This window comes from Coccomyxa subellipsoidea (assembly GCF_000258705.1).
Source record: "Coccomyxa subellipsoidea C-169, whole genome shotgun sequence".
Taxonomy (NCBI): domain Eukaryota; kingdom Viridiplantae; phylum Chlorophyta; class Trebouxiophyceae; family Coccomyxaceae; genus Coccomyxa; species Coccomyxa subellipsoidea.
The window spans coordinates 493,679-511,679 of record NW_005178036.1 but is presented as its reverse complement, the minus strand read 5'-3'; the positions used below and the strand labels follow the sequence as shown (position 1 = coordinate 511,679).

The 18,001-nt window shown below is 51.9% G+C and overlaps 5 protein-coding genes across 5 annotated transcripts; 2 read left to right on the top strand and 3 right to left on the bottom strand.

Annotated features, from left to right (window-relative positions):
• Positions 1-450: 450 nt before the first annotated feature.
• Positions 451-1,906, top strand: COCSUDRAFT_62949 (hypothetical protein; the record flags this gene model as incomplete). The annotated part of the gene is made up of 4 exons (XM_005647901.1): positions 451-525; positions 818-982; positions 1,341-1,573; positions 1,822-1,906. 4 exons carry the CDS (start codon positions 451-453, stop codon positions 1,904-1,906), a joined length of 558 nt encoding a protein of 185 aa, XP_005647958.1.
• A 164-nt stretch (positions 1,907-2,070) lies between these two features.
• COCSUDRAFT_65903 (NifU-domain-containing protein) lies at positions 2,071-7,414 on the bottom strand (the record flags this gene model as incomplete). The annotated part of the gene is made up of 10 exons (XM_005647900.1): positions 2,071-2,451; positions 2,716-2,847; positions 3,033-3,098; positions 3,498-3,643; positions 4,114-4,253; positions 4,652-4,803; positions 5,327-5,494; positions 5,931-6,080; positions 6,280-6,426; positions 7,379-7,414. The coding sequence occupies 10 exons, from the start codon at positions 7,412-7,414 to the stop codon at positions 2,326-2,328; spliced, it is 1,263 nt and encodes a 420-aa protein (XP_005647957.1). The 3' UTR covers positions 2,071-2,325.
• A 111-nt stretch (positions 7,415-7,525) lies between these two features.
• On the top strand, positions 7,526-8,898 carry COCSUDRAFT_41663 (hypothetical protein; the record flags this gene model as incomplete). The annotated part of the gene is made up of 3 exons (XM_005647899.1): positions 7,526-7,769; positions 7,983-8,269; positions 8,683-8,898. 3 exons carry the CDS (start codon positions 7,526-7,528, stop codon positions 8,896-8,898), a joined length of 747 nt encoding a protein of 248 aa, XP_005647956.1.
• Positions 8,899-10,011: 1,113 nt separating this feature from the next.
• Positions 10,012-13,704, bottom strand: COCSUDRAFT_62946 (hypothetical protein; the record flags this gene model as incomplete). The annotated part of the gene is made up of 8 exons (XM_005647898.1): positions 10,012-10,104; positions 10,395-10,448; positions 11,161-11,268; positions 11,799-11,965; positions 12,297-12,390; positions 12,825-12,961; positions 13,187-13,301; positions 13,633-13,704. 8 exons carry the CDS (start codon positions 13,702-13,704, stop codon positions 10,012-10,014), a joined length of 840 nt encoding a protein of 279 aa, XP_005647955.1.
• Positions 13,705-14,552: 848 nt separating this feature from the next.
• Positions 14,553-17,844, bottom strand: COCSUDRAFT_62945 (hypothetical protein; the record flags this gene model as incomplete). Its single annotated transcript, XM_005647897.1, has 7 exons — positions 14,553-14,597; positions 14,822-14,974; positions 15,497-15,622; positions 16,007-16,197; positions 16,623-16,853; positions 17,066-17,195; positions 17,746-17,844. The coding sequence occupies 7 exons, from the start codon at positions 17,842-17,844 to the stop codon at positions 14,553-14,555; spliced, it is 975 nt and encodes a 324-aa protein (XP_005647954.1).
• Between the last annotated feature and the right edge of the window lie 157 nt (positions 17,845-18,001).

The window sequence follows — 18,001 nt, the reverse complement described above, 5'->3', positions numbered from 1 at the left end:
CACGCTTTGTAAAGCACTACTGCACAATGCAGGGCCACGATTCGAGATCAAACACATCTGTTTCGATGCGTCCTTGCCCGATGGTTTCAACGAATGCCAGGAGTGGGACCAGGCCACTGCAGGCGTGTGGAAGGTGAAGGCTTGCCTCCCATTCCCCCATGTTCCAGGCCATGCAATGCGCAGATTCTCACAAAGAAGCGGGCCACCTCTGACGCTCTTGTCATGTGTGGGATAGGCATCCAGAGCGGGTATATTCCAGGAGCTAAAGGATCATCTGATGGGCAGAGGAAAAAGTGACAAGCCCCTTCTGGTGCTCCTAGATGACAACATGTTCTACAGGTTTCCTCCATCTTTCCACAGTGTGTCACTGATGATAATGATACGTTGCGCCTGTGGTGACTCACGACGTCCCTCCAATCTGTCAAAAGACTAACTCAACTGTGCAGGAGCATGAGACGTGAATGTGCCCAGCTGGCACGGCAGCTTGAGGCAGCCTTTGCAGTCATCTACCTCCCCTGCAACCTGGTAAGCACCACAAATAGAGGGGTCCGCACGTAGGGAGTTGCTTGAACAGTCCTAGTCTCTAACCTTCATCTATCCGTGAATTTGCTGTACTTTCAAGCTCCCCATCCTCTGTCTTTGCAGCTCGATTTACATCTGGGCAGGCCATGAGGGGGTTGTCCCCATTTTCTGAGGTTTCCCCCATTTCTCAGGTGCTCCTCTAGATTGGGCGGACTAAGAAGCACTCATCTGTTTTACTTTCCTGCGCTCTATTATTTGCCACATGCGCATCCACACGATTCCTGTTGCTTCCCAGGAGGACACGTCCGCAAGAAATGCGTTGCGCAGCGAAGCAGAGCGCGTGCCGCAGGAGGTCCTAAACAGGATGGCTGCCAGGCTGGAGCCTCCAGACCCCAGCAAGCATGCCTGGGAGCGCAGCACTGTCACATTGCCGATTGAGGAGCTGCCAAGCCCATCCAATGTGGATGATCAGGCACGCTCTTCCTGGCCAGTTCTGAGTACTCCAGTGCTGGCGCACCTACAGCCCAAGCAATGTGAACGCTGAGATTTGTCGGGAGATTCGCACGAGGTTTTGTTCAATGCGCCATGTCATCCAATCTGTTGCAGATCTCCGGCTGTTTCTCACCGGTCACCACCGTGCAATGCCACTTATGCTGCTTTAAAATGTAAATTCTTTTGCAGATGCCTAAGCTTGCGTCAAGCGGCAGTCGGCACGGCCAACTAGGAGCAACGAGCCGGTACCAGTGTTGTGCCTTGCTTCCAACAATTCGTTTGGCACTGCGACCATTTACAGTCTTTGAAGTTGTTGCCCTTCGCAGGTGTGGACCGGTGTCTGGGAGGCAATTTTGAGGGCATGGGGCCCCCCGCTGCCAAGGGCGGTCCCCACAGAACCAAGGGGCCCCGCCACCGCCGCATCGGCCACCGCCGCGCATGAGGCCGACCTGCGCTCGCGCCGCGCGATTGCGGCTGCTGTTGCATTTGTCACAACTCGCGAGGGGAAGGCAGCGGCGGCCGGGCGTCTCAATGCCGCGCGCAGGAAATTGCTAGCCAGGTGTGATTCTGCCAGAGGATAGAATTTTGCAATTCTGTGCTCCTGCAGGTGCAGTGTTTTTGAAAGTGCTGTTTGTAGTTGCGGCGGATCTGCAGGCTTAAAGTAAGGTTAGCAGTGGGGTCACAGAGCAACCGCTGGGGTCATGAGTCTAGAAGTGTTCATGCGTTTAGAACTGTTACTGATGGTCTGGGAGACGTGGAGTGGACTGGAAGAGGAGAGAATCTCATTATTAATGCTACGTGGTGCAGGCTGCAAAAAGATGAAGAGTGGAGGGATTCTGCAGCTGAGCTGGCAGACTTTGAGCAGCTCTGCAAGGATGTTGCTACTGAGTAGCAGTGAGCACAGACTGTAAAGTAGTTTTTCTATTAATCAATCACATCATGCCAATTCAGCCTTGGGAATATATTCCAATGGTCTAGATGTATGTAAATGCTGCAGGACAGATAGACAGCAACATTTGCGGAGAAAGCACCTGACTCGGTTTAGTCATTTCAATCCATGTTTAAATGATTTTACGACCAGCGCAGCCCAAATTAGTTCTTTCATCGATTATAGACAGAAAGTTCACCATTACAAGGCAGATCTACTTGGTGCAGATGTCTTCTTACAGGAAACACGCTTGCTTGGCATGTTTCTAAGTCACATGGCAACACTAGCTTAAACAAATTGTCACAGGCTCCTTTGTCATATTTGATTGTCACACTGAAAAGACAATATTTTGTCCCTTATCTCCTCTATGATTGCGGTTGACCTCAGCTGACAAGTTCCACAGTCTTGATGTCTGGGAATTTGTCCTTGATGGCGGCTTGCACACCCATGCCAATGGGCGGCGGACCCCCAAACTGCACCTTGCAAACTCCCCCGCTCACCGAGAGAACCTGCTCCCCAGAAACAATTAACTTTTTGCTGCAGTGGTACCGCAAATGTGCACAGCAGGCTATGCAGGTGTAATGTACTTGAAACTGCGCCTGTATGAGCTTTGTGGGTGCTGCCAAGTGCTGTACTTACACTGCATAACATTGAAGAGTATAGCTGACAGCAGACCCCTTGCAGTAGTGAGGGTGCAGCACCTAGAAGAGAAGCTTGTTTGATGCGCCAAAACAGAAATCTGAGAAACGAAGCATTCCACAAGATGGGCTCACCTGCACACTGGCGCCATAGGAGGCAATTGCCGGCCTGAGCATGTCCAGGTGGGCATCAACTGAAGCCAGATCAGAGGCTGTGGACGTGGCATCCACCTGCAGCACGCCCTTCAGCTTATCCCCAAACGCTCCCTGCGCGCACATACAGGAGCAGATCAGCCTACAGTCTATTACTAAGGAAATCATTCAGAGCCAACACGAGTGTTTGGGATATTTGCGCATGCCCAAATCGAACAATTGCCACCATATATAGATTTGTAATCGTATGAGAATCTCTTCAGAATGGTAATTTCAGCCAGGGCGTGAGCGGGTCATGCCTGGAGTGCACGCTCGATGCCCATCTTCATGGTTCCTGCTGATGACGGGCAGGTGCCGCAGGCCCCCTGGAAGGTCACATCAACCTTCAGCAATCCTTGCATTGCTCGATCAAGAGCCCTGACCCTTACCGCCCAATCTGGTGAAGCAGCCATGCATGCGCAGCCAAGCATGTCACAACAAGTACGCCCACAAAGAGTCATGTCAAAAAGCTTATATTTGCTCCTCGCGCCATCCGACACTCTTGCCCTAGCACGACTTGCACATCCTTATATATGCATCCTGGCATTGACACACTCATGAGGGTTTGGTCCTTGAGATGCGATGAGATGCGCAACAGTACTAGGCTGCAGACTTTTGTAGGCCCCGCAGACGTGGCTGCAGACGCCCAGCAAGTATGCCCTGTGATCTTCGGCTTTGGGTCTGCTGACCTGTAGTAAAAATAGTAATTACACATCTTTGCACACCTGGAGGCGGAGGTAGACAACGCCGTCGGAGATGGAGGCGACCTCTACGTTGCCGCCGTCAGCGATGAGGTACGGCCGCACCTCGTCTAGCGCTGCGTTCACACTCTCCGGCGTCAAATCAGGCGTCTCTGCCGGCGCCGAATCCCCTGCGCGGCCACAAACCAACATGAGGAATCACCAGACGATGCGTCACCCAGCAGCCATCATCACTGCAGTCTTCGCACACAGCGTCTCTTCCTCTTTGCCTCTTGTTGTCCCTTGATGAGTACTCCAAACAGTCAGCACCCCTGAATTCGGGCCTCCACGAATTTTGCCTCTACCGATACATTGCTTGTCTGACCGTGGGACAATGTTATGGGAGTCAGCTCCCGACTGAAGAAGGCAAGACAGATGACTTCCAGAATGAGGTCAGGTCAGCCCCACAAAACGCATTCTTGCACCACGTCAGGTGTCAGACCCCAATGCCAAGCCACAATAAACAAGGATCAAACACCAGACATGGGCACACGGAGGCATATTCTGAGCTGGGCATGAGCGTCAGAGAAGCCCTTGCACAGAGGAAATTCTCTTTTTGACTAGCTAAGGATAATGCGCTGGGCAGAGATTGTATGCGCACCGATCGAGCGGTGGACTGATGCGCGCGCAAAGGGGGTCGATGCCGGGTGGGTGGGCGCTTCTGCGCCGTTGCCGCTGTCTTCAATCGTCTGCGCTGTTTGTCCGTCAATGACACTGCTCCAATCATCGCCTTCCACCGCCCTAAACAATAAGTCGGGAGGGATTGAATGACCACTTCTGGGGTGACAAGAGCACTGAAAAATGACTTGTCAGGCCCTGCGCAACGCCTGCTATTTCTTTGCAGAAGCAGTGCAGGGCAGCCTTGACACTGGTGCAAAGGACAGACATTGCCAAAGCACCCGCAGCACGTGTCATGCCAACCGTGGCAGATCTCAGCAACAGGGCAATAAGCAGGCAATGCCTCTCATAAACATTATGAGACCCTTCCAGGAGCAAGCAGGTGTACTCTGCTCCTCCCAGAGCAAGCATGTCGCACTGATCTGAGTCACACGGCAAGACACAGGCAACACCACTTGAAATTTAGCAGCATCAGACGGGTAAGGGGGGTTCCAGTGTGAGGATTTGTCCGGATTTTGAACCTGATGAGGTTCAGGCGGCGCTGCTTGGAGTCGACGGATTCGCCAGCGACATCGTCCGCCAGGTTCTCACCCATGGCCTTGCGCATTTTGAGCGCTCGCTCCTCCAGCACAGCCACGTCAGCCGCCGGCAGCCCGCTCACCGGCGTCGTCCCCTGCGCGCAGCACATATTTCAAGGCTGCCAAAACCCACCCCTTTGTTGGGCAAAGCTTGAGCAAAACCGTGAAAATGGTGACAGTATTTGTACTGCCCCCTGGCGTTTGAGTACATCATTCTCAGAAGGTGGCAGGTGGTGGCTGGGTGCCCTTCCACTTCAAGACATGTCCAATAGAGCGGCAGCTCCCACCATGCATGTGCTGGCAACATGCTAGAGTCAGCGGATGACTTAATAAAATCACGAGACGACAAGATTTCAGGTGTGAAATAACTCGTATAAATCAGATTGCTGTCAATAGATCTATCGGCCCCATCCTTACAAGCTCACATCTTCACAGGTCTTGAGACAGAATTGCTGTGCAATGGCATTAGGGGCAGACCCCAAAGGTGTATAGACCCCGTCGAACCCAGTCAAAAAAGGGTGGTCTTAATTGTCTTGGGCGGTGACAGTAAAGCCTATGAGAGACCCAGTAATGCAAGGCGCTTCAGGGGTGACAAATGGGAAAAGACAGCTGGCGCACCTCCCACAGGTCGCGCTCGACGCCGTTGCCGGGCGGCAGCGTGCCGGCCTCGGCGAGCCAGTTGTTGGCCTGCTCCTCCAGGTGGCCCCGGCTCATCAGCGCTCGGTTCGCCACCACCAACGCACGCACGTACGCGCACCGCTCCTCACCCACTCGCCCCGCATGGCCCTGCAGTGCACAAACACCCAACGCTGATTACAAGGGAGTTGGCGGCAAGTTCTCCCCTTTTCGTCCTCCTTTTTCTTGATTTTTTGCGAAGTGAGTGTCACGGCAGCGTAGAGCTGCTTGGAGTTGCAAAGCGACTATTATCTCTTTTCTTATCTGCTTCTCCTTGCCCTATTTGCCAGGATGAGTAATTGCATGGGTGGAATTCGCAAGCAGGGGAGCCCCGTCAGGGTGTCTGAGAGATGCAAGCACAAGCATGCAGCGCTCATAGGGCCGGCCAACACAGGGCCACGGCAGGCGAGGGCGTGTGCAGTTTGCCATGTTGTGAGACGCATGTGCACATGCGCAGAAACCAGCCATGCACTAGATTGACATGAAATGAGTCGGCACGTTTAGACAAAAGTTTCCCTGGAAGGATGCCCTGCATGGCAAGTGGCACCTTGATGGCCATGGTCATGTTGCGCGCATAGCCCACGTACTGCAGGTTGCGCCTGCTGTCGTACAGCGCATACACCCCCAGAGGTTTCTCCCCCTGCCGTACTGCTAGGTACCGTTCCACTGGCACCAGTGATGTGCCGTCATCCTCACCCTGAATGTCAGGAGAAATATTCAGGGTTCCTGGTATGCTTGGTACTTCCGGCACAACCTTGCATGTATGCATTGTAACAGAATCACAGCGCCTGCCAAGCATGCAGTGTAGCCCCTTTGACATGCTACTGCACTCTGCAATGGATGTGGAAAGGGGAAAGCAGGAAGGAAAAACATCAAGCAGGAACCTGCAGGATCACCTCCCGTGTCTGGTAGTCCCTGCCTTCATCGTCATGGACTTCCGCGCCTGATTCGCCATAGAGGAAGCCGTGCAGGCCCTTGTGCCCCTCTGGCACGTTGCTGTCCGTCGCAATGGCCCCAACGCCTTGAGGCAGGGCCACAGTACCCTGTCCATACCAGATTGTGGTGTTGACAGAGTCCTCACAGTTGTGAAGGGTACTGGAGGCTCAAAGTTATGTTAACGATTGTTTTTATATTTGCAGAGGTGGTGATTCGGGAACGCGCGAAAAGAAAGCAACAGAGGATGGTATTAGCTATGCGGTTTTAACTTACATTTTCCGTTGCTCTGACCACTGACGAGATCCTGCCCTTTGGCCGGCTCGTTCGATCTGCAGCGTTTACAAGATTGTGTTTTGCGAATTTGCGGTCGACTGCAGGGAAAGGGCGCCCATGCAAGCACTGTCCCAACATTGCAAAAAGTCTCGAGTTCTCCCTGCCTCTACCAAGCCCCAAAGTAATAGCGTCCTCAATGCACACTACCAAAGGCCGTTTGCACGATTGTTTGCAACTTCTTTCTGTACAGATCGCTTCTGCAGATTGCACATATCCTGGGCATGAGGATATCGCGTGGAATGAGTCACTGAGGGCCACGTGCAGCGATTTTTTGGGCCGGCCATAATCAAGGAAATCATGGAAGCTTCCTCACATGACGCGATGAGCCCAACTCCAGGAACTTCAGCTATTGGTTGCCTACCGTCTGATCAATTTGTTTTGTCTCTGTCACTGGAGTGGAGCGTGAACCGAAAGGGGCTGCGTACAGGACGCACCCAGAAACGTCGACATCTACAGGTGGGCCGGTTTTCGGCGGCCTCTGTTCAACCCTTGCATTCTTGGCCATCCCGTTCAGATACAACGGATCTTGAGTGATATATCGAGCGATAATGTTGGTGTTTGCTACATGTTTTTTCGGAGTTTAAGGTGAGGTGAAGTCGATCATGATTGCGCATTACTTTGTGCATGCTGGTGCCGCCTCGATATCAGTCAAAGTTGATCGGCCCAGATACCTCTACTAACTGACATCATATAGAAAATCTCAAATTGCTGTTGCGAGTGAATCACCTCGGCGTTTCGCACCGGCGCGCATGATGTACCCATGGGACCTGCCGATGCACTTGTGACCGGCGCCAAAGCCGGTACATTAGCTCGAAATTTTGGTACAAGATGGTGTAAGGCTTTCATATTAATTCTCAGATGCCACGTACAGGGATGGCAAGATTCACCACAGCAGCAGTGCCCATCGGTCTGGCCATGCTGCTAATCCCCAAAGCCGTCCTGGGGGACGTTCAGATTCGCAAGACGATCATGCAATCCACGGCTTGGACGAAGACTGGCCAGGACACAGAAGTGATAGCCACTCCCATGGAGTCCTTCCAGTCAATGAAAGCATACGCCCCTGGCAGTGGGCGCGGTACCCCCTTCAGGCTTGACGCCCTCACCATCTGTATCATTGGTGAGTTTCTTGCTAGAACATTGCTTGGCGTTTTGTTCATGTATCCTTTCCTGTGCATCTCCTAAAGCTATTACTCACTTCCCGACAGTCAGCGAGCTCGCCTTGCACGAGGGCAGCATCTATTCCCTGTCCTTCACCACATGCTCGGCAACAAGCTGGTTGCGAATGATGTCCGCTTGCGATCAGATATGAATTCAAGGTTGGCTCTTGCAGGTGCTGTTGTTTTGGTCAATGTCGGCATGGTTTTCTGCTGTGCGCGTCTGGCGTGTCTCAAGGCATTGGGGCGAGACACAGATCCCCTCGCAACAGAGGCGGCTCAGGCCGCAGCCGCCGCCGCGCCGGCTGCGGGGGACGCAGGGGGAGGTCCCGGTGGCGGCACGGCAGGGGGAGGTCCCCGCATTGAGCTCACCGCCGTCACCCACCCCAACATGGATGTGCGCTCCCTTAATCCCTCCGACTGCTGTTTGCTCGGAGTTAGTTGTGCTCTTCATGGAATCAAAGTGAGCTTGGGGTTGCATTCAATGGATCAGTTGAATAAATGAGAGCAAGGATGCGTTGTCAGCCAAGCGGCTCGACGCATGCCTCCCTGCACTGCATTGCATTGTGCACTAGATGTTCATTATTCCCAGATATAGAATGGTGCTTCATGGATCTAAGCATGCAAACTCACTTAAGCTTGACCATCAGGCATACTTTTGGCGCAGCTCAGAGCACATGCTAAGATTCCCATCTGCTAATGACTGCTATGGAAATCTTGTGCTGTACACTCTGCTTCTGCAATGTGTCCTCTTCTGGTCACTGGTACGCAGATGACCTTTAGATGGGGCACCCTATAGCAGCATGCACAGCAGGTGTGCATAAAAGACAGGCCTGCCTCGCGCACTGTACACTCAGACTCTGTGTGCGCATGCAGATGTCATTTGCCAGGAGACTTTCCGGGCGCAACTCTCGGGAGGAGCACACCAACGACCCTGAAGCCGATGCTCCGCTCAGTGCAAACCAGAGAGGGAACAGCGACCAGCGCAGCACGCACTTGTGCGCGTCACCAACGCCAAAGTCCCTGGGCTGTTGTGCAGTCCCCATGGTGACTCTGGTCATTGACAGCAACGAATGCAGCGCGGCTGCATGAAGAGATTGGTTGTACCACGAACACCGTTTATCGTCCTAGAGAAGGCAGCGTGGGTCAAATGATCAGCTGCATTGAGAGGCCGCTGCAAGTCCTGTCTGTGTCGAGCTCACCAGATGCATGCAGCGTCTGTGACATGTGAGCATGGCGCTCAGCATTTTGTACCATATCTTATCTGGTGGAGGCCATAAGAAAGTTCAGGGGTTGAGTTCAGTATTGGTATTCGCCTTTAACAGCCAAAGGAAGTGTGTCTTTGTCAGATCTCAGACATGCTGATGGTCCAAATGTGATGTCGGGGTGAAGTATGCACATGTTGACTCTCAGAAGCTCTAATTCATTTGAAGCTGAGCGAGCGGCTGCACTGCATGACATTTATTATATTAGCTGTACGGATTGGAAGTGCTTATGCAAGTGCTCATTGGCTTGCTGATTGCATCTCGAATGTGTCACATTGCCACATGACATTTCCTTAGTGTTGCTTTCCTCAAAGAAAGCGAGTATGGTGTGCGTACAATAATGCATCAATATGTATGACGTTAAATTTCGAGCCAGGGCATCTCTGATCAGATCAGATCTGTCCTCGCTAAATTGGCAAAAGCAGCATAATCATTAGTCACTCTGTCCTACTGGGGTACAATGTGCAAGGTCCTATATTTCAGCGTGAAATCTGAGTTGTATTGCAAATAGGCTGAGCCACAAAGGCTTGCTGTATTGAGCAGCCTCGTGCTGGCTGCGCCCATGTCAGAAACTTTGCAGTCATTTGAAGCAATGTCAATATGTTCATTAGTCACCAGGAAGGACTTCAGCGCCTCTTTTATTTGATGCTACAAGCTGCTGGAGGTGAAATCATTTGAACGCTAAAGACCAATAAATGTGCTGGGTGCAACCCTGACATTTGTATCATGACCGCCCCCTTCTAAGGGCTATTCTAATGGCTGCACGCAGACATAACTGTCGCAAAGAGCACCAGTGTATCTTGACTGCACTTGTCATTTTTGTCATGAATTCGACAGCACTGATCGCTTGTGTCACCAGTTTCATCATCGAGAATCGCTTGTGTCACCAATTTCATCATCGAGAATTTAATTTCAATTTCTTTCACGCATGGCACTACTTTCACGCACTGCGCATCTTTATGGCCTTGGGCGCGTGCCAAGTGGGATGACTGTGCGTCCACTGCCTGATCTCTGTGGCAATGGCATCAGCAACCTGCAACAGCACATAGCGCCAATCAGTCATCCATTGGCAAAGTGCGCAAGTGAGTCATCCTATCAGTCATCCCTGTACACATGCGCAGTGTCTGGAGGCCAGCCGCATACATGCAGCTAACTTGTAGTCCTTCGGGCATGCCATAATTTGGTGAGCGACATGCCAGGCGCTCAATTAACAGCCACAAAATGTTCAAGCAACTTGCACCGGTGCAGGTATATGACAAATAATACATCACAATCCAGGCAATTCGAGTGTTACTGGAAACTAAAAAGGAGTAAAAAGCACACCTCCTTGGTTTCAGCGCCATGTGCAGCATACTTGAAGCCTGCCACAAGCTGACCCTGCACCCGCAGCACCAGTAGTTACTATTAATTAAAACTTATAATTATAATACTTCAGGTGGTCTCACCCCACTCCATGACCCTGCACACCCGCGTGCTTTGCATGCTTGCATAAGCTGTGGGCATGAATCTGATGTCACAAACAGGACATGTGTGAACAAGGCACTGCATCTTTCTTCCCAGTGCAAGGCTGCAGACAAACGTTGAAAGCCCATAAGTGTGTAATGCACACGCTCTCCATGCATGCCTGGAGCCCTTTGGCATGGGTTTGCTGGGTTTGCCAACCTTGTAGTATGCTTTAATAGTGATCTAGATGTTCAACCTACAGTAATCAATGACAAATCCTGGAATGATTGCGTGAGGGATGACCTGGATCCCGTGGGATTGACATGCCATCGGTGGAGAAGATGCCAAGACAGGGAATGCTGGAGAGGAAATTTTGACAGGTTGCTGCAACGCACCTAGCCCTGAGGGCTGGAATAAGCAAGAAGTATAAAAATTACACGCTTTTCCTGCCAAAGGCAAGGTGCGTCTGCAGACAAGCTGCATGTAAAGGCTGCCAGATTCCTGCCCCTTGTTGGACTCGCCAGATCCAAGCAAGACCCGATCAACCGTGGGCACGGTGCTCAGTATTTGTACCGCCCCCCGCCAGCCGGGGCAATGTCATAATATAATATAAAAAGTCAATGCAGAAGATTGAGGTGAGTCTCACGTCTGGGTTGACGAGGAAGAGGGTGCCATCCGGGTCTCCAGCCTCCACCACTTCGGTCTTGCCCTCCTCGGTCACCTTGTCATTGAACACATTCACCATCTCCCGTATCTGCACCACAAACATCGTGCCATTATGCATGCCTTCAGCCGCAGTGCAGACCATTGATGACCTTTCGTTCTCTTCTTCATTACTCTACTAGAGGTCCACCCTGCATCAGGCAAAGCAACTAGAGTGGTCCGCACGCAGGCACTTGCCGGAGCAATTCCTAGTCTCTAATCTTCATCGATCTGTGAACTTTGCTGCTGTCTTGAGCTCCCCAGCCCCTGTTTTTGCAGCTCGCTTTACAATTGGGCAGGCCATAACACGACTGATTCATCTTTCTCAGGTGCTCCTTTAGATTAGGCGGACTAACTATGTCGTTGCGAAACAGCATTTGAAGTCAGCTGCCGGTGTACTCTTGGCTGACCATCATGCAATGGGAACTGTCATGGGAGACGGCTTCTCTTTATTAGCATTGGTCATGCCTTGGTGCTCACGCCTTGAACTTTGATATTGAACCAATAGGTACTGGAGAAAGAGTGAAACAAACTAGAAGATGCCAATGCAGTAGGGAGAAAGGTAGCTGCAAAAAGCTGCACCTTGGAGATTTCTGAGCCGGCCAGGCCGACCATGCGCGGGCCGTGGCTGCGGCGCTCGCTCTTCTTGGTGTGCTTGCTCATGAGGTCGCCCATCTTCCCCTGAGCCTCCTCGCCCGCCTCCTCGCTCACAAACAGCGCGCGCATGTACTGCATGTTGCTCTTGCGGTCTGGACCAGCACAGGAAAACTTAGATGATGTTTGATCGATTGGAAACTCACCAGCAAGGCCTGAATAGTGTCTTCCTGAGACCTCAACAAGTGTCCCGGAGATATCCTGAACAATTTGGTGTAAAAACATAACAATTGGACAGAACAATAAAATCCAGCTCATCACAGCCGTTTCTTCCGCAAAGAGAGCGGAAAGTTCGAATGCGCTTGCCAAGGAGAGTACAGAGCAGATTGCATGAAGCAAGAACGGCTAGACAGTGAAAGCCTCCATATCGCGTGCATGGCAAAACGAAGCTTTCTAAGTATGATGTGTCATGAAGTGTGAGATTACCTGTCTGCCGGACAATCTCGCTCATGTTCTGCAGGCGGCTCTTAGCGTCCTCAAAATCGCGGGTCACTCCAAACACGAGCAGAGTGAAGTCCCCCTGCACAAATCCCCAAACACTCAGTCAAGCAAATTTGCGCATGCGTCTTAATTGTTGAAGAATGCCGATCATCCACTGTACAGTACCCTTCTATGTAGAAAGTTGCGTCAGGGACTTTTCAAGACTGCTGACAGAAAGCCACAGGCAGGGGGGATGCACATTATTTATTATTATTACACGCTTTTCCTGCCAAGAGGCGAGGTGCGTCCTGCAGACAAGCTGCAGTTAAAGGCTGCCACAATCCTAACCCTTACTGGACTCGCCAGATCCATACAAGACCCAATCAACCGTGGGCACGGTGCTCAGTATTTGTACCGCCCCCTGGATGCACATGGCGCTGCAAATATCCGTGATCACAGGCAACGATCTCGCAGGCATGCACAGCTAGTTGAGTAGGACAGCCAATGGTGCAAAGGTATGCTTGGGAAGCACACCTGTAACTGAGCAAGCGAGAAGTCTGAGCCACTCTGGTCGACGGCTGTGAACTGAGGCAGCTGCACTGGCTCCTCAGGGGCGCTGCCTCCTGGCACATCATTCGGGTCCGTTCCATCGGAGACACTACCTGCAGACTCTGCAGCCCAACAGCGCACACAACACCTCAGCAATTTACAACCTGCTGCTGACGGTAGGTTTACTGCTGATCCACCCTTATTGCACGTGTTTTAGGCAGGCTATCACTCGTTTGTACAACCCTTAGCCAGCGCGCAAACAACGAGCTATCTCCCCGAAAGACAAAAGCAAGCAGCTATGCAGAAAACAGGTGGATGACAACACACAGGAATGTTCAGATCTGTACCAGCTTGTGCCTCTGGAACGGCACTGGAGCTGAAGAAATATGCTCCAGAGCCTACAACTGCAGCACCCCCCGCTGCATAGTAAGCCCAGCTGGGGACGCTCGCGCCCACGAACGCCTGCAGGGAAGCAACGAAAATAAGTGATCCTCCACTATTGTACCCTAAGACAGGAGGATCGTTCCCCTGAAGTAGGCCAGCTACTGACAAAGGAGCCATCTGCCCCTCAATTCAAGCGACTGGACTGTGATGGTTGGAGAACTCGCCTCTTTAGCTGCGCCAGCAGATGCAGTGCTGATGTTCCTTGTCTTGTGAAGGGCGTTCCGTGCCTGCAGGTGCCACCCAAAATGTAACCGGTCCGGACAATGGCACGCATCGGTGCGCTACAGTGCCACAAAGTTAGGCTCTCACACTCCTTGTATACCATAAATGATACGGCGGATAATCAAACCTCTGCTTCGGTGGCCAAAAGGCTGTTTCTCGCCTGCCTGACGAGTACTCTGCCGATGCGGGCTGCGCTCATCGTGCTGAACTGGTCAAGGGTATGCAATAGCGGAATCTAATTTGCGATGGCTGAGTTGATCAGATCTTATCAGCCTTATCAATCGATTTGCTCTACTTGCAAGCTGGAATCGGTAGAAATAATCAAAGAGGACCCGAGCTCGACCACGTTGAAGTTGGCCAGCTTCGCGTCGGCATGAAGCTTCCCCGACAATGGTAGCTTCTTCTCAGATGGAATCCTGATTCAATATAATTCTTCAGCAACTGCTGTTTGCCAATCGACAATCACCAGCTATATTACACTGCTTAAGTCCATCTAGGTCATAAATGCTAGCACTCACGCCAGGATATCGCGGATTCGCTGATGCAGAAGGACATACATTTGCAGCACCACAGGGCTACTTGGTAATCCCCAATTTGGACCCTGTCTTCTGACCTATTTGAGCATTAACAAATATCAATAGGACAAACATACCATGGCGGCATTCATTGCAGGGCACAACAGGGTAACAGCTGGTGCTGTGCATTAACATGCGCATGCATAAACCCCACTTCCCAGCGATGTTGAGGTACGACTCCTGCGTCTTTTCCCTTCACATCAACCTCGTCTCAATCATACATTTATCCGCATCATGCCTTGCACGCATTCAGACCTGCCCAACTCTGCTTGTGGAATCACAATCGTGTACTTGCATAAGGTCATCCCACTGCAATTTCCAAACCTCCCCACCATCCATCGTCCCATGCAAGTCAGCCCTCGTACAAGCCTCCCCACTGAACTTCCCATGCAAATCTGCCCTCAGGAGGCCACATCCCTGACTAATCTTTGACTAAACTTGCCCATTCACTTTAAAAAAGTAGCCCTTTCTCTTACTCCGGCGCCCGCTCTGCATTGAGGTCTGCATTCCTCTTTCCCTGAAGGGCACACTAGTCTTCAATGCAACACTGGCCACACGTCCAGCAACAGGCTACGAAGCTTGCAGGCCTGCTTGATGCCATGCGGCCACAGCTCTCCTTTTGGACCAACCGTTGAGTATCTTGCCATTTTTTGTTCTTGGCAAAAGCTGTGCTTCTTCGATACGGTACAAACCATTACCGGTGCATCTTTGAGGAATGCTCTAGGCCATGCGGCTCTTGACAGCCTTGGGGCCGTGCCAGCCAGGGTGGGAGCGCTTGTAGTCCAGGATCTGCTCTGCCACAGAGTCTGCAACTTCCTCCGGCAATGCTGCCTCTTCGTAGGTGACCACTATCGTGCCCTCCGGGGTCACCAGATGCATGTCGCCCTTGCCAAACTGCGCAGCAACAACAGTCTATTGATAAGGGTTCAAGGCATAGTTACATCATATGGTAGAAATTCTCTGGAGTGATATGGTCGTACGGATTTTAAGACTACGGCATATGGTCAAACACGGCCAAAGCTGGCCAAAAAATCATACATACGACCGCATGTACACCATATAACATATCCCAGTATCTGTTTGGTGCAACTATTGTTCAAGGGGCTTTGTGGTCTCATGAAAGACACCAGCAGTCTCTCAATTACGAGTGATCTCCAGTAGTCTCCCATTTGATGCTAGGAGCAGGGGAGGATCTGCCCACATGCTGACATGCATGCAGGTGCAACAACCTGGAAACCTGAAGCTTGCACCAGGTTGACAGGCACAACCCGTTTGCACCTATACAAAATGGCAAGGTGGTGCACCATGCTGCGCCAGGCCTGCCAAAATTCTTGCGCAAGAAGCTTTGTGTCAGGACTGTTCATGGACTTGACCAGTTCGAGGTGACAAGGACTGCAGACAGATGTGTGCGCTCACCGCAGCGAGGATGGGGGGCTCCTCTTCTGGGCTGCCTACCTCATCGCCACTCTTTCCAGCATCCTTTCCAGCATCAGGGCGGCCCGTGGCTGATGCCCTGACAGACTCAGCAATTGCCTCCTTGATCTGCAGCCCCAGCCATACATTACGATCACTGAAGACACAGTAGGTCAGAATTTCTGCGTCTCTGCTGACGGCATCACTCAACCAACTGTAAATTCTGCAGCAATAATCTGCAGGGACATGAAGGTAGAAATGAGCCAGTGGAGCACAAATTGGTTGTCCACCATCAGCCTCACTTCACGCCTTTGCAATCATGGTTTAGGTGCGTCCCTGCAGTTGTTCAACATCAGCCTCCCAAAAAAGGCTTGGAGTGCAGGCAACTTTCAGGAGGACTGGGCAATCCACCTGTCAGTAAACTATAGAAGGGGACAGAGTTAGCGCATCAATCACGAAAACCTGAACATACAGGTGACCGAATTAGAACAGAAGGGAACAGAGCATGCGCACCGATTTGGTGGCCTCCTCTCCGGCGAGCCCCTTGAAGCGCGCCTCGGTCTTGTGTGCCTTGCTCTTGATCTTCTCCAGGAACTCGTTGATCAGCTGCTTCAGCTTGCCGCCGGATTCCTTGGCCTTGCCCCGCTGGTCCCCGCTCTGCTCCACCACCACAGGCTGCGTGTACTCCATGTTTGTCTTCTGGTCTGCGGGCACCCACCACATGATGTAGCCTCAGGTTTCAATAATCTTGAGCTGAAATAATAATGATGTCGACAAAGCAGGCATCAGTGCATGGTGGTATTCTGATCTGCATGCCCTACTGCAGATATTCAACCCCAAGCTAGCAGAGCACTCTCCTAAAAGAAGCAGCAATCCCTCTGCAACAACCTTGCAGGCACTAACCAACAAAAGTGAGGTGCCATTGGTCTGATAGCCATCAGGACATTTCCCGGAAAGGCACATCATGTTGCACACCAGCATGCAACAGCACTTTACCCTGTTGGAGACCACATGCATGGAGGCAGGATTTCTGCTCGAGCAGGGCACTTTGATCAGAGAATAGAGACTATTGGTCAGATTGGAGCCCCCCAGGGTACAGTCATCTCAGAAGAATAAGAGGGGCGCGCACCGATGCCCTCGATGACCTGCATTAGGCGGTCCAGCACCTGCTGCGCGATTTCCGGGTCCTTCGCGTCGACAGTGACCACAACGGCGAAGTCCCCCAGCAGGTCGTCCAGGCAGAGGGGCGTTCCATCCACCGGGTCCTCCCCCTTGAAGGGGGGGATCCGCACTGGGGGGTCCACCGGCACCACCGCATCTGATGTGCCGGTCGGGTGGGGGCTCGTGTAGGAGTCGCCGCCTGCACTTAGTCAGACAGTCAAGAGTGTTTTTGACCACCTAAATCAGAGTTACAGACAGTTTGCACATCCAAAATTCATTGAGGCAACACTGTAGCGCTCTCTTGGCATGACGTACCAGATATGTGGTTCAGGAGCACTGCATGGAAAATTTAGTGCAAGAAAGAACCCGTTCACTGTTGTTGCGGCAGTATGTGCACAAAGGAATGCTCACCTTGCCTTGCAGCTGCAGACTCAGCGTCCACGGACTGCTTGTTCTTGTAGAGGTAGTAGACACCGCCTGCCCCGGCGCCTGTTGCCACATAGCCCCAGGTGGGCATGCCAGCATTGCCCTTGGCGCCAAGCTGCACCCCAAAGCGCACACAATGGCATTATTTGTAATTATTTTTATCAGTTCGCCCAACCCAGAGGAGCACCTGAGGAAATGGGCCCGATTGTGTCATGGCCTGCCCAAATTTCAATTGAGCTGCAGAAACAGGGGCTGGTGAGCTCGAAACAACAGCAAACTTACAGATAGACAGAGATAAGAGACAAGCAATTTATCTAGCAAAAGCATATGAGCAGACCACTCTATTTACACGGTTTTCCTGCCAAGCCCTGTGCCTCAGAGGCAAGGTGCGTCCTGCAGACAAGCCGTTGAAGGCCGCCATAGTCCTATCCCTTGATGGACTTGCCAGACCCAAGCAAGACCCAATCAACGGTGGACATGGTGCTCAGCATTTATACCGCCCCTCCAGCCGGGGCTAAGGTGTCAAGATATTTGTTGCCAAATGTTGCGGAGAATGATTCAGACAGTGCCATCTTCAACGTGCCCGGGAGTCTGGTCCCTCATTGTTAATGCAGACACGACAGACCATGCAAGAGCTGCAGATCTGCTCTTTTCGACAGCCGTACCTCTTGGACAGGATTTGATCCGCCAGGTGATGCTGTGCTGAAGAGGCGACATTGGGCCCCTTGCTTGCAGTGCTGGGCTTCAGCTGCTGCCTGCTGCATGGTGACATCCATTTCAAATATGCAACTGATATCAGTAAATGCATTGCTAGATGTAAAAGACGTGACGAAGTGAAAAGCAGCAGGCTTCAAACATGCGCTGACGACGCATCTAAAAGGGCTTTTTCCCTGGCTGGTTACCTTTGTGCGTGGCAACAGA